This window comes from Fringilla coelebs (genome assembly GCF_963513975.1).
Source record: "Fringilla coelebs genome assembly, chromosome: 2".
Lineage (NCBI taxonomy): Eukaryota > Metazoa > Chordata > Aves > Passeriformes > Fringillidae > Fringilla > Fringilla coelebs.
The window spans coordinates 98,256,468-98,270,962 of NC_140029.1; the positions used below are offsets into that span (position 1 = coordinate 98,256,468).

Below are 14,495 nucleotides of genomic sequence, written 5' to 3' on the forward strand. Positions count from 1 at the left end.
GCACCGCCCCGAGTGCGGGCCCGCCCCCGTCGCTGTGGTTACGAGTCAAGATGGCGGAAGAGGGCCCTCCGGGCCGGCGCGGGGAGCGGGGCGACGAGGTGCCGGCGGAGCGCGGCCCCGGCGCGGCTTTTCACATGTTCGTGCTCATGGAGGACCTGCTGGACAAGCTGAAACTGCTGAGCTACGAGGAGGAGGCGCTGCGGCGCCACAACATGCGGCCTCTATCCAGGTGCTTCTGACCCGCGCCTCCTCCTCGGCCTGAGGGCTCTGGTGTGGCCGTGGGCGGGGGGCGGTGGGAGGGAATCCCTCCGGGCCGTCAGAGCCTAGCGAAGGGCCTGCATGACTGGTTTCCTGGGAAAACCAGCCAGTAGCAAAGCTGCCCGTGTGAGCTGGAAGCTTTCAGAATGCGAGGCACCGCGAAAGGCTGAGATGCGATGAGTAAATAGTCCATTGACCTTTCCTGCCCCGGCAAGTACTGGGTATCTACATGCCAGGGTACCCGTGCAAAAAGTAATTCTACCTAAATTCTACTTCTTCCGCAGAAAATAGCTCTATCTGAATTCCAGCTTGTTCAAAATAACTCTAAATATCTTGAATTCAGGATAGCTATTAATGGTCTGTGTGTATTTTTTACCCTTTAACCCTTTATGAAGAGGGTCTTGGACATGTTTTTGGTAAGGCTGGGGTTTCATATCCAGTATATACTTGTTTAATATATTATGGTTTTTTATGTCCTTTTTTAAATTATGGTGGTGACAGGAAGTCTGGGAAACAGGGCCAGTGTGCTGCCCAAATAACTTTTAAACCCATCCATCACTTTCAGCCATATTCCACTGCAGGGTGTCACAGAATTAAGCTTCTTATAAGCAACAGTTTGGTAAGGAAGTCCGAGTTACCCGCTTTTTGGAAAGGAGGCTAAAGTATGAGCACAGTGGCTGTGAATTAGTTCTAGCCTGCTGTTGAACCTTTGGAATGTTTGGAGCAGAACAGCAGACCTTTGTGTACTTCAGTGAGTAGCTGTGTTGGTAAAGGGAGGCATGTCCAGAAGTTCCCAGTATCCAGTGTACATGTTATTTATACTTTGGAAGGGTGTCTGGTTTTATGGACAGAACTCTTGTTAGGACCACATATTTGAATTTGGTGTGGTCCAAGTCAGATCCAGTTTTCATTGCTCTCCAAAGCGCAGTAGGTAAACATAGGTGGAAGGCTCACTTCAAAACATGCTCCTGATCTGAGCTGAATTTGCAGATGTAGGGAATACCATCTTCCTGCATTTCTTGAGGAAAGAGTGAAGGGGAGGTGATTTGGGGAACTTGGCTGCCAAGTCTGGTGTTGACTAATAACTTACTCAAAGCTGGAAGTAAGCAAGCTGGGTGTAGAAAACTTGGTCTGATGTGGTTATATGTGAAACTAGGCATCCTGCTTTTTGGTCAGATGGGTTGCTCATTGAGAAAACTGGGTAAAGAAACTATTCTGTAGCCGGCGATTACCAATCATGTTGTAAGAGCTCCAGAAATTCACAATACATGCCGTTTGCCCCCTTTTTAAACAGGCACTACTTTGCGCTGCCCACCAATCCCGGTGAGCAGTTCTTCATGTTCTGCATGCTTGCTGCTTGGCTGATCAGCAAAGCGGGACATCCCTTCGAGCAGCCGCAGGAGTACGACGACCCCAATGCGGTGATTTCAAATGTGCTCTCAGAGCTGCGGTCCTTTGTGAGTGTCACACGGGCTCTCTTCCCAAGTGTGTTGCAAACGCCTGCATTCCCTTCAGAAATAGCAGCACAGCAGTCACACACTGTTCTCCTGCTGGGTCTGGTCCCAAGGACTGGACAGACTTTTCCTAGCTGTAAGTCTGTCCTGTGTTACTTAGTTCATTGTAAGTTTACATAGGCTGTACCTACTTGCTATTTTTTTTAGCACTACAGAAATGGTCTTATAAATGATTCCAGTTTCTTTTGTTCTGCAGTCTGTAAAATGGATTAAACCAGGCTTACCTTTTGTAGTGCCACATATGTTGCTCATTTATCGTAGCTTAATTTTCAGAGATTTCATCTGGAAGGTTTACGCAGTTTGTGATCCTGCTCCGGCCAAAGTCAGTGACTTAATTTGTCGTGTAGGAAGTGGTTTAGAATAGTGTTTGTGTTCTCTTCTTCCTTTGTTTTGTTTTTTTTTTTTTCTTGTTAAGGATTAAAAGGTTGTACAAACTGCCAGGAACTACTGAGATTTTTTTTAAATTAAAAAAAAAAAAAAGGAAAAAGGCCAAACTCCAAAGATCAAGAAGTATGATTTTATGGAAGATTATACTCTGGTGCAGCTGTGAATGATGTTAAGGACACTGTTCTCTAAAGGAGTTAAACCATATCAGACTACTACATTTATTCTGCATGACAACAATAAATTAAAATGTTTTATAAGGCAAATCTGGACATTGTTGAAAAGTTGGTAGTTAAGTCTCAATACTTGAGTTTCTCAGTACCTGTTCTTACGTTGCCTTGTCACTTGTGTGCTTGACCATCCAGATCCCTTGTGGCTTCTGCCTCTTCTGCTGCCTGGGAGTATGCTCTTACCATATGCTTAAAGATGTCTACACTGCACCTGTTCCTTGGCTTCATCTGGTTTTCCTTCTGTTGCCTCACTGGAGCTGCATAGGGGAAGAATGTAAATTGTCATTAATAAAATCTCATACACAAGGGACACTTTGGTTTAAGTGTACAAAACTTATCTCTCTTTGAGGAAATTTGGGTTGTAAGGCCATTAGTAAACAGCCTGTCTCTTTATTTTAGGGAAGGCCTGTGGATTTTCCTCCCTCGAAATTAAAGACAGGCTGTGGAGAGCAAGTGTGCTATGTTCTTGATTGTTTAGCTGAAGAAGCCTTGAAACACACTGGGTTTAGCTGGAAAAGGTACAGTACACTTCTAAGCACCCTCCTTTATGCATTGTTTTACAGCAAACAGATGTAAGTTGTAGTGGTAAGATAAAACATAGGAATGACTAAAACCGTTTTACTTGATGTTTCATGAGATGGAAAATTCAACTAGGCTTGAAGCAGGGTGACCAATTAATTGCTAATGCAATTTCACACAACTGGCCCATTGCCAGCAAGGCTGAGTTTGGACCATTATGGACTTAACTAATTAGGGTTTAACTGGTCACTTTGTTTTTGTTATTTCCCTACACATAACTCCTTGTTAATCTGATACTTGAGTTGAAACATGTAATGTCCTTTTAGGTTCTATCAATCAGTAAATTCCTGGAGTTGTGCGCAGTATGATCATGTTACAAGTAGACTAGAGTAATTTTATTTAATCTGAAGGAAATCTTAGGACAAATTAGATGACAGATAATCTCAAATATATGAAAATGTCTTTAAAAGTGTTCTTTATTTTAGTCTTTTCCTCCAATGGGTTTTGAAATTGATATAGCAAAGTAATTTTTACCTTGGAAATATTTTACTGTTACTTCTCTTTAGTACACAAATTCCACTGTAGGCTGGCTGCAAATAAGCCTGTGGTGACTTGCACTTGAGTTTTAACAGCTTAGACCAATAGAAAAAAAACCCAAATTTACTTCTAGATGGCTTTGTAGTGTGGATGTACTGTACTGCCTTTACTTTTAAGACGGTCCAAGATGAACAAGACTTTCAAGGCAGAGTATATATTTATTTAAGTTATGAAACACTAATCACTGTCTAGGTATGTTCCATATCATCCATTTTTCTCATGAAATGTTTTGTTTGCAGAGGTATTTACAGTATATTGCGTTTAAAAGCTCTACTGTTCTTTGAATTAATTTCAGGCCAGCATACCCAACAGAAGAGCCAGAAGAAGAAGAAATAACAGAAGATGATGCAGAATTAACACTTAGTAAATTGGAAGAGGATGTTGCAGTAGGTTTATTTGGTTGGTTTTGATTATATTAGTATTGGTCGACTATGAGGAAATTTTTATTCACTGTTCATTTTGTTTGGCTTTGTTTAAGAAGTCTTTTCAATTAGCTGCTCAGGTTTTTTCCTGCAGCTCTATTCCTGCCTTGTCAGATTCTCTGTAGGGCTTTTTGTTGCTTTTCAGATAAGATTAACTCTTCAAGACAGAGTGTATGTTCTTATGTGCAGTGGAATCTAACAATGCATTAAAAACACAGAGATTCAGAATTGTTTCTTTTCTACTGATAACTCTACTCTTGATATTAAACTAAAGGGTTAAAATAGGAAAACAGTCAGCTGTCTCTTCTTTTCTGTATCTTGTTGAGGTCTAAGCTGCTTAAATTGGGAAGTGGGGATGAAACAGTTAACTAAACCACAGTTGAAATCCTTCAAAGAACCTCTGGGTTTGTTCTCAGGTATTGTCCTAGGCCATGATTTTCATAACTAATGTGTTCTTTTAGCTCTTTGGTATGTGTATTAATAAAACCACTGAGGTGTTATTCCTTTACTAGGTATTACATTACCAGGCAGTTTATACCAAAAGGATACTCACTTTTTAGAACCCCTGGTAGTTCTACAGGGATTAATTACATGCCAATATAATTTTTTTCCCTGATCCATTGTTGCTGCCGGTATATTGATATTAGCTATATCCATAATTGAATTAGAAGTATTTCCAGCAATTAAATGTTAATGATGAGGTTCACTGATTGTTCTTTGGTTTTGATTCTTTTGAATAAAAATGATGAGGCTGACAGAGACAAACCTAGTTCTGTAAATCAGGGATAACCTGTATTAGGTGGCCAGTATAGGCAGTGAGGCTGGGTGTGCAAGAAAATCTGCACAGTTTGGTTTCTCAGTTCTGATAATCAGTCTTCTTGTTCTGGTGGTGTGTTCTTCTAAATGCTGTACAAATATGTATTGTCCATTTAGCAAAAGATAGTCTTAATTTAGTCTTAATTTCTTGCCGGTATTCGGGGGACTCAGGGTCAGACATGCCAGAAGAAAATAGTTGTCCCTGTTAGTTAAAAACTGGGTAAAATAGAGGAAAGAGAAATAAGCTCCAAGATTTTCAGTGGGTCTTAAAGGATTTTTATCCTAAGACCTGTGTTATTGCAGCTTTTGTGATTTGTGTAGAAAGGAGGTGGATGATGAAATTTTACTTTGGTGGAAAAGACAGTCAAGAGGGGGACAAGGTGTTTAGGAGTGAAGTGTCTGTGTGATAAACTGGCAGACGAAATACAGTGTAGATAAATGAAGGTTAATGCACAGAAAAAGCATTGTTACTTATGGGTTATGGGCTCTCAGCTGATCATAGTCACAAAAGAAGGGGATTTTGAGACTATAACAGATTTATAGAGTATGTGAACAGAATGTGTGGTCTCATGGGCAAGAAAAAAAGCAATTGCCTCAATTTCAGTTGTGTTATTCTGTACACTTAATATGTGGCATCATTCTGTAACTGCAAACACGTAGTGCAAACAACATCTTGAAAACTGTGTTGAGGTCTGGTTGTGGTTTGGCTTTTGTTTTGATGGGGCTTTTTTTTTAAGGTAGAGCTTTAAGAAATACATTAAAAAATACAGTTACCATACAACTATTGACAATGGGCCATTTAATGTCAGAGGCTTTAGAGTTTGGGTTTTGTTGGTTAGTTGGTTTATTTTTGTAATACTGTGGCGCTCTGAAGAATATGTGGGGTAGCTTTGATCTTCCATCTTGTCCCAGGTATTATGCCTCTTCATAAGCTCCATATCATAAATTCTCCATGTCTTGTTTTGTTCAGAAATATGTAACTTAATACTCCTTGGTTTGTTCTGCAAAATAAAATTATGGAGAAAAATTCTGCAATAGTTACTGAAGTCTTGCTTTGAAACTTCTCTTAAGGAAGAAGAGTCAGACAATGAAGAAAATTACATTGACCTGAATGTTTTAAAGGCACAAACGTACAGATCAGTAAGTTGTTACCCATTAGTCCTCTCATGAGAGATTTTTTACATCTGTAGCAGCAATTTGTGTTTGTTGGATTTAAATCTAAAAATCCTTGTATAGTCTTTACTTGAAAAAAAAACCCATCTGAAATGAATCAGATATTATATATTAATATTATTTTGAATGAACAATGTGCAGCCAGTTTCTAATCTGATATCACTGAAGGACTGCTGGGAACATTTGCAAGAAAGTTTTTGCAGACACTTCTAGAGAAACATAGTATTAGTTTCATGGATGTATTTAATCCCACAAACATACAACATTTCTGAGATGTATTATAATTTCTTAATATATACATTTGTCTTCAGTTTTAAGTACGATGAGAAGATACACTTTAATTCCAAATCTTCATGAACTCAAAGAAAGCCATTAAAGAAATCTGTTTCATCTGTAGGCTAGATCATTCTGGATACAGGTATTTTTCTAATATTAACACTGCAAGCCATTATAGTGATTTCATTGCATAACAATGATATTTTGTGTATAAACTTTGGGATTTTTACACAGAACATGAATGACACTGCAAAGCAAGAAGAGATTTTACAGTCCACAACAGATGCAGCAGAGTGGAACTTGGAAGTGGAACGTGTGCTTCCACAGCTGAAAGTCACAGTCAGGACTGACAATAAGGTATGGAAGAATGGATTTGCTTGTGTACATGTCGTGATTAAAGTGTGATCTCAGTCGATGCTGTTTGCCAGCATCTTAATGTGGCAAACTTAATGTTTGCCATTGTTGTCTTCTGTCATGCAAAGACCTGTGAGTAATCGGCTCTCCAGTGCTACCTTGTCTGAACCTTTGTCACTTGCTTTGATCCTAGAAGCAATAATTTTCAGTAAGGTGTTTTTTCAATATCATAATTTTTTTTCTGCTGCTTACAAGGCACCTTATTTCTATATAATTATTCAGTGGGGATTTTTTTCAGTCCTCTGACACTTCCAATATATTCACACTTCTAAAAAATTATATCCTCAGTTTAAGAACTTTTAAAAGATCTTCTTGGAGGACAGCTCATTATCTTACCTTTCAACTCTTCTATTTTTAAACCACATGAAAGGCTGACTGTATGGAATTCCTTTTGGTGAACTTTACATGACAATCAAGTAGGTCTGTACCCTAGTCTAGTCATCCTGAACTCTCCTAATGTTTAGTGAAAATAAGTGGTCACTTTTTCAACTGCTTTTGCTCACCATATCCTGATAACTGTCTCAGGGTGAAATTCATCATGTTTTATAACTGTGTATTTCTCTCCGTAGTCTATTTCAAGGAGTCTAGAATGAGCAGCTTAGAAGTATGTATCCACCTTTGGCAGGTCCAAACCTAGGGCCTGCTCCTGGCATCGCCACAAGCATTCTTTCCAGGAGCTTGTGTAGCACACAGGGATCAGTGCAGTATTGAAACTGTTCATTTGCAGTGACCCAGGTAGTTGGAGTGTTGGAGCAATCTGCAGCACTGATACAGCAATACTATACATATACATGAATACAATGAAAGATAATTACCTTGCCAAAAATGTCAACTGTCTGCTGAGCTGCTTGCCTGTCTTACACCATTCTGCATTCTTCTGTGTGAAGAATTGCCTGGCTTGAACCACTCTGCTGTGATCCTCAGCAAGCCCATCTGTTGCAGAGAACATGACGCTTGAGTCTCACAGTGAGGAATTAAAACTTAATAAAGACATAGATGAAAAATTAAAGCCACTGTAAGATCTGAGGTTTACTAGCTTCCCGCTTAATGCACCATCTCTTTGCCTTCAGGAATATGTCAAAATGAACATAGAAAGAGGATTCATCTTTTTCTAGTTTCTTTCAGAAATAACTGGAGAGAAGTGTTTGGCCTTTTTCTGTCGTGCCAGAAAACATATTCTGTTCCTTAAGCTGTGCATGTTAACATAGTACCAGGAGAGTATTAATGATTTAATCAATGGCACTAGAAACTAGAACTTACTGTAAGGTCCTGGACAGAGGTGGGGGTGGATTGTGTGCCTGTTGTTTTTATTTAAACTCCAAAGTTTGGCAAATTGTGAGCAACTGTCACCAGACCAAGAAGAGATCATGAGTCTCCTGCAAACCTGAAACGTAACATAAGCACATTTTCTCTAGTGACTCATTACCTGGTGTGCAGGGTCAATTCACAGCACCTTTTCTCAGCCCCCACCCCAGAGTCCATGTATGTTTCCTATGATCTTGAAGCTGGAAATAATTTTCCCCTTTCTAATTGTATCCTGTTACCAAAACCAAGTTTTGGTATTTCTGCCTTTTTCTTTCCATTCTCCTGGTAACAGTAATGACTGAAATAGAAAGGAAAGAACAGATAGTCAAGAATTGGTAGGTGTTGGGCATCAAAAGCAGTCATTTTGTCTAAGAATAAGCTGAACTCGTGCAGCTACAATCAATATTTTTAGTATTTGTGCCCAGAGTGGTTCCTAGCAGAAATAGTTCCATGAAGATCAGACTCTAAAAGCATAGCTACTGTGGTGTCAGTGAGGATGTCAGTGTTTGTTTATGGATCTGAGTGTCACATGTGACATTTAGGAGATTTATAAATTGTGTCACATTGAGCCAGTGCCCCTGGCTATGAACATGGCACTGGCAGGATGATACATGGCAATAGTATAAAAGAAAACTGACCCTGCTTTGCATACGTGCTGTTGTTTAGTAACCAGAGAAGGATAAAAATTGTACTTACCTGTGTTTTAATTTGTGATGCCTTTTTTAGGATTGGAGGATTCATGTAGATCAAATGCATCAGCATAAGGAGGGAATTGATTCTTCTTTGAAAGAAACTAGGGTATGTCTTGTATGTACAGAATATTTTACTAATCTATCAGCATTTTTATTTTCTGTTTGATATGCATTAAAGACTAAATTTTTTTTTTCTTCCTTTTGTTTGTGCTATTGCTGTAAAATTTAAAAGGGAAAGATATGACAATGATCATTAAGGACAGTGCTGGTGGCAAAATACCTTCTGTGAAAGAGTTGTATGTGTGAGGATTAACAGGGCTATCAGGGTCTAGTAATGAATGCATTACCATAAGTGCATCCTGGCTACAGAGGAGAAAATAGAATAATACAATCTGAAGGTGCTGTTAAAACCCCCAAATACTCTCAAATGCTGTTGCTAGAGTACCTTACTGACATTGACACTTCTAATTAATTGAGGAAGGGAGAGCAATGAAGCAGTAAAGACTGAAATACGTGTTTTGGAGGTTGGCAAACCAGAACACATTGGGAATAATTTTTTGTTGGCTAAACACAGTATTTCTGTACTATTTTTCTCTTTGTCTGTAGGCTTCCATAGCCTTTCTTAACTACAGCATCATTTTGATACTCTTTGCATACTGTCTGTATACTGTCAACCCACAGAATGTGATTTTCTAGGGTTACCTTGACAAACTCCATAATGAAATCAGCAGAACACTGGAAAAGATCAATAGCAGGGAAAAGTACATCAACAATCAGTTGGAGCATTTGGTTCAAGAATACCGTTCAGCACAAGCCTTGCTGAGTGAGGTATTGCTGATCTTTTGTTGTTGCCTTGTCCTGTATCAACTTGCTGTTAAGTGAGGGTAGAGGCAAAGACAACATGGAGTGAGCTATCTATGAATTCTGCTGTTGGATATAAAGTAGGGGAAATGTTGATTGGCTGTCAAATTATATTCTTCCTAAGCTAAACTAGCAATTTTTATTCAACTGTTCTGCAGGGCAAAATAGATGGTTTTGCCTGAGTATTATGTATAGCTGTTGCCAGTCTTGAGCAGCTAGTAAATTGCTAGTTCTGCTTTCCCTGTGAAGTTCATACATCTGTCAAGAGTGGAATAACTACAGTTTCAGTCCAACATTCATCCCTTAGATTGGGTACTGGTGCTAAGGTGCACAAAGCACTCTGATTACTTCTTTGCTTCATTTAGTTTTTATGCCAATAGATTGCTGTCTGAGAAGCTTTTTATCCCCTATTTAGGAGGCGCTATAGTCTCCCTTTTGGCAAGCCCTCCTGGCTGTGGCCATGCTGACAGTAATGCTAAGAGAATTTGACCTCTGCACCTTCTCTTTGCCTTGTTGTTAAGGTATCTTCGAGATAATAATTTACTGTTGATGAAGTACTAGTCTGGATTTCAGTATTCAATCCTTTCTGCATTATGGCAGATTTTCTTCATGTTTATTTCCTCATGTAAACGATTAGAAAGTATAGTTCTTATCAAGTGTGTATTTGGACTATTTACTGCTTTACATTTTTGAATGATAGTCATTGCAGGGGCTTATGTTTCAAGCCTGTCCTCATTTGTAAACCTCACTGGAGCTTTATGGGAGAGTTTCTGGAATTTAAACATATGAGAGCAAGTATTGAAGTTTTCTCTGAACTATCTGCATACATCTCTCCAACTCTGTCATTACAGCCAAGACATGTTTTTTTCCAGGCTAAAGAGAAGTACCAGGAGGGAAGTGGAGGAGTAACTGAAAGGATTAAAGTTCTTTCTGAGGTAAAACCCATTTTACTTTAAAACAGTCTTCAGTGAGTTAGCATTTAGTGGTTGTAGTTTAATGAAACCAGATGTCTCTGATTTGTTCTCGTGTTAAAGATTATTCATTGTTTGGGGGAGGTGATCTAGTCCAGTCCCTAAATTTTGAATCCAGGCTGCCATTGATTTTAAACTCATAAAATGTGAGCTCAGTTTGTAAATGAAGGTTTATGTTCTGTATTTTATAACCTGTGTCCTAGAATTATGGGGGATTAATAAATCATGCCCATAAATTCTTTGGAAGAAGAAAAGCTTAACTCTTAGTTTTAGTTAAAATTAACGGTTTGAAATTTTATCTTCCAGGCACTTAAAATCAATATTTGACTAAATAGTAATTTCTTCCATACATCAAATTATCTTATTACCTAAATCTGGTCTTATGTTGTGGATTTTCTTTTTTCCTTTATATTGGTGTTCTGACAAATTTAAATAAACATCTGTCTCCTAACTGCCTCACCATGTTGAGTGTTTCATGGCATTTAATTTAGAATTACAGCCCAATCTCCAAACACTTCAACTCTTTATCCAATTCACAAAATTTTTAAATGGCTCTGTTTGGGTTTTTGAAAACAGCTTTACTTATTAGACAATAAAGCCTCAGGAATAGTTGCATAAAATAGGCCATACAATAAGAATGTGTTAAAAACAGTACAACAAGTTTGAGATGTTTTAGAACAGATAGAACAGTTGAGTTGGAAGGGACCTACAGTGATACCAAATGCAGCTGCAGTAGGTAATACAGCACTTTAATGTGAGTTTTCTAGCAAAGATTTCTGAGTGTATGAATTCTGCAGAATTAGATCTGCTTTCTATTTCACTCTCAAGTATTTTGTGATGACTTCAGATTTACAGTGTGCACTTTGGGACCTGATTGACTGATAAATAATGGTGGATATGTTACTAGCTGGCATTCTTCAAACTACATAAGTGCAGTGGCACATGTCTGAGGTAAACCAGACACATTGGATGTTAGTACTGATCTGTTTTCAGACGTGCAATCAAGACCTCAGCCCACCTGGCAATACCATTACCACTGCATGCATGCAGTAGCAATGCTGCAATGATTGCTTTTCGTTGCTGAAAAGTCTTATTGAAGCCTTTATGAAAGGCTATTTTCACATTATCAACAAGAATACTGAATTATTACCTTGGCTATACTTTAGAATCATATATTTGCCTTTTTACATTGTCTACAAAGGCAAACCAGTTGCTAGGCAGTGCTGAAATGCACTTTTGTTCTTCATATGTGGATTTTACATACCTGTACCTGTGTCAGTGCCAGCAGGCTGGACTGCTCCACCTTCTTATGCTGCAGTGCTGTTTCTCAGGTTTCCAGTGTAACATGCCAAAGTCCTGGTGCTTCCAGAAGGGCAGTGGGCATGGTTATTTGATGAATCTTGATCTGTAGGGATATTGGTTCCTTTGTTCATCCATCCAGCATCACACTGAAACACTTAATATTGTTGGTTTTTATTGGGGATGCACAGATTTTCAGTAACACCATGGTGTTCGGTCAAATTGTTACCCATTTTCTGTAATTTTCTACAACATTAATTTAGTTAAATTAAAAATTTCTGAATGTTTGAAAAATCGTTTCTCTTTATGTTACAAGTAAGATGGATTAGTTAATTTTTTTTTAAATAACTCTGCAGTTATTCAGCAGAGACTTTTCTAAATTCGATATTCATCTGTTTTAATTAAGAAAAAAATCTCTTAAGATTACAGAAGCATTAGAGAAAGTAAAGCAGGAAACAGAAGAGAAAGGAAGCAGTATGACTGATGGTGGTAAGTACATTTTTGCTTCAGACAACACATCCTTTTTCTTGGTGACAGTTTCATGATACATACTTCATTAAAACAAGAATAAGAGCAATTGCAAGGAGCAAGATGATGCAGCAGCATCATATTAATGGGAAGGGAGGGGTTAGAAACAAAATGTAAGGCACAAAACATTTTAATAGCTTTTCACAGGTAAGATTTTCACACCCTGCTGAAGGTGTCTTCAGTTCTCTACCAAACCTCAAGTCAGCTATGGGGATAAGGCTTTCAGCTGAGCAAAACACATAATTGAAAAACCTGTCTTAATGTTGGTGCACATTTTTATGAAGCTCTTAGATGTCAAAAAGACAGCAAAATTGTCATTGTCTATTTCTGTCTTTAAAGTGTTTTGCATATTAAAAATGATGTATCAGTACAATCATGTCTTTAGAGTAGAACGCCCTTTTGTTCATTCAGCTCTTCCATTTTAAGGAGTAAATTACAGAAACAATGATTTTGTGTTACGTGGCTGACAGAGTTGTACTGTTTATCTTTTTTTGGACAGCTCCTCTAGTGAAGATTAAACAGGCCTTAACAAAACTGAGGCAAGAAACCATTCAGATGGACATACAGATTGGTGTGATGGAACACACATTGCTGCAGTCAAAGCTGAAAGAGAAATCCAATATGACTAGAGATATGCATGCAACAGTGATTCCAGAGGCCACAGTAGGCACCTATTAAAATTGGTTGGACCTGACTTGGTTTGCCCAAAATGCAGCTTTCTACCATTTGTTTTTTGTGAGTTCAGAGGTTTTGTTTATGTTGCGGTAGGAGGATGTTCCTTTTTCATGTTCCTTTTGAATAAGATGCTTGTTGAAAGATGCACTTTTTTAAGAAGTAACGTGCACACTTTAGACTCAAGAGGGAGCCATGTTTAGTTTTGTGCTGTAAAGATTTACTGCATATCTCTTCCAAATATACTAATAAATTCTTGTTAGTGAAGATGTGTCTATTTCTTTGGGAATGTTATGTAGTGTGAAAGTCTGTAGAATGATGCTGACAGCCTGTAATCTTGATACTCTGCAGTGCTGAAAGGAAATTGCTTGCAAAGGACTTGAAAGGAAAGTAAAATGTCTGTCATTGCTACTTTCTCTAAATGTATGTAAATATTTAATTAATTAAGTATTTAATTATTTCAGTGATACTGAAATAATACAGCATTACCTACCCTACAGGCTAGGTCAAAACTGATATCAGCTGCAAGACTCCTCTAACATGAGCATCAGTATCAAAATCTATATAAGACCAAAGAAGGTGAAAAGTTTTGTTTGGAAATTACTCTTGGCTTTCTAATTTTTTTTCTATGTGCAACCACTTTTTCAGAATCACTTTATATTAGCATTGGGTCAAATGCTGCTTTCATTTATAGTATTTAGAAGAGCTCTGTGGATCAGATTTGGATTATTTTTGTTTTCTTTTCTTGTGTCAGAACACTCACTTTTGATTTCTGTGGCAGAAAAATGTTGCCAAATCTAGTTGACTAATACAGAACAAGAAGAAAAATGTAGGAGGACAGAGTTGGGAATGTAATGGCAACAGGGAGCTTGCTTTGTCTTAGTAAATGTGTAGGTAGAAAGTGATTCTAGATGTTAGTAGTAATGAAGGAGTATGGAGCAAAGAAATAACCTTATTAATGTACTAGTACATCCTTTTTGTTCTGGTTGTTCGTGAGCCATGAACAATATTAGTACAATTCCAGTGGCACTAAAATCCTCGCCGAACTTCTGCAGGCTATTCCATTCATCTGACAAATAATTTCTCTCACTTAAATGTGAGCCGTATTTTGCAGAATCAGTGGACTATTTCTGTGTCTGAAAGTCAAGATACTTGACACAGTCAGTACTATGAGCCAGTATAAGTTTGTTGTGCTTCAGTATTTCATTTGCCAAAAAAAGAAAAAGCCCTAAACCTATTGGATTTTAATAAGTGAAAAGATATCTGTAAATGTCGACTATTTCAATTTACCTGTGCAAACCACTGCTGAAAATCTCTATGAATCACACTAGAAATTGGTTTTCAGCTCCTTCTGCTGCCTACCTATATCCTCCCACATTCAGCTGAAATTAGAAAAGTTATTATTCATGTTCCCTTTGTTAGGTGCTGTTGCTACTGCATATTTACTTTAACAGTGGCTTTACTTCAGCTTAAGATTAAGCAACTCGCTTTTGCATTGCCTGCAAAGCAGCTCACTGATGCTTTTGGATTGCAATGTTGTGTTGTATAAGTGTTGTTTATGTAA

At 38.1% G+C, this 14,495-nt stretch overlaps 1 protein-coding gene across 2 annotated transcripts; it reads left to right on the forward strand.

The window, feature by feature from the left end:
• Positions 1-40: 40 nt before the first annotated feature.
• Positions 41-14,283, forward strand: IFT57 (intraflagellar transport 57). Of its 2 annotated transcripts, XM_084226369.1 has the most exons (11): positions 41-229; positions 1,553-1,715; positions 2,786-2,904; positions 3,798-3,888; positions 5,812-5,880; positions 6,424-6,546; positions 8,635-8,706; positions 9,297-9,428; positions 10,334-10,396; positions 12,154-12,220; positions 12,759-14,282. In XM_084226369.1, the coding sequence occupies exons 1-11, from the start codon at positions 51-53 to the stop codon at positions 12,935-12,937; spliced, it is 1,257 nt and encodes a 418-aa protein (XP_084082495.1). In that variant the 5' UTR covers positions 41-50; the 3' UTR covers positions 12,938-14,282. The 2 variants fall into 2 exon arrangements, with proteins under 2 accessions (XP_084082495.1, XP_084082496.1); XM_084226370.1 differs by lacking the exon at positions 9,297-9,428 and having other exon boundaries at positions 12,759-14,283.
• The last annotated feature ends 212 nt before the right edge of the window (positions 14,284-14,495 follow it).

Bases quoted from the DNA above. Each gene is read 5' to 3' on its own strand.
- IFT57 (XM_084226369.1), top strand. From the start codon at position 51: ATGGCGGAAGAGGGCCCTCCGGGCCGGCGCGGGGAGCGGGGCGACGAG. The intron at 6,547-8,634 runs GTATGGAAGAAT...TGCCTTTTTTAG, and splicing joins CAGTCAGGACTGACAATAAG to GATTGGAGGATTCATGTAGA. The intron at 10,397-12,153 runs GTAAAACCCATT...AAATCTCTTAAG, and splicing joins GGATTAAAGTTCTTTCTGAG to ATTACAGAAGCATTAGAGAA.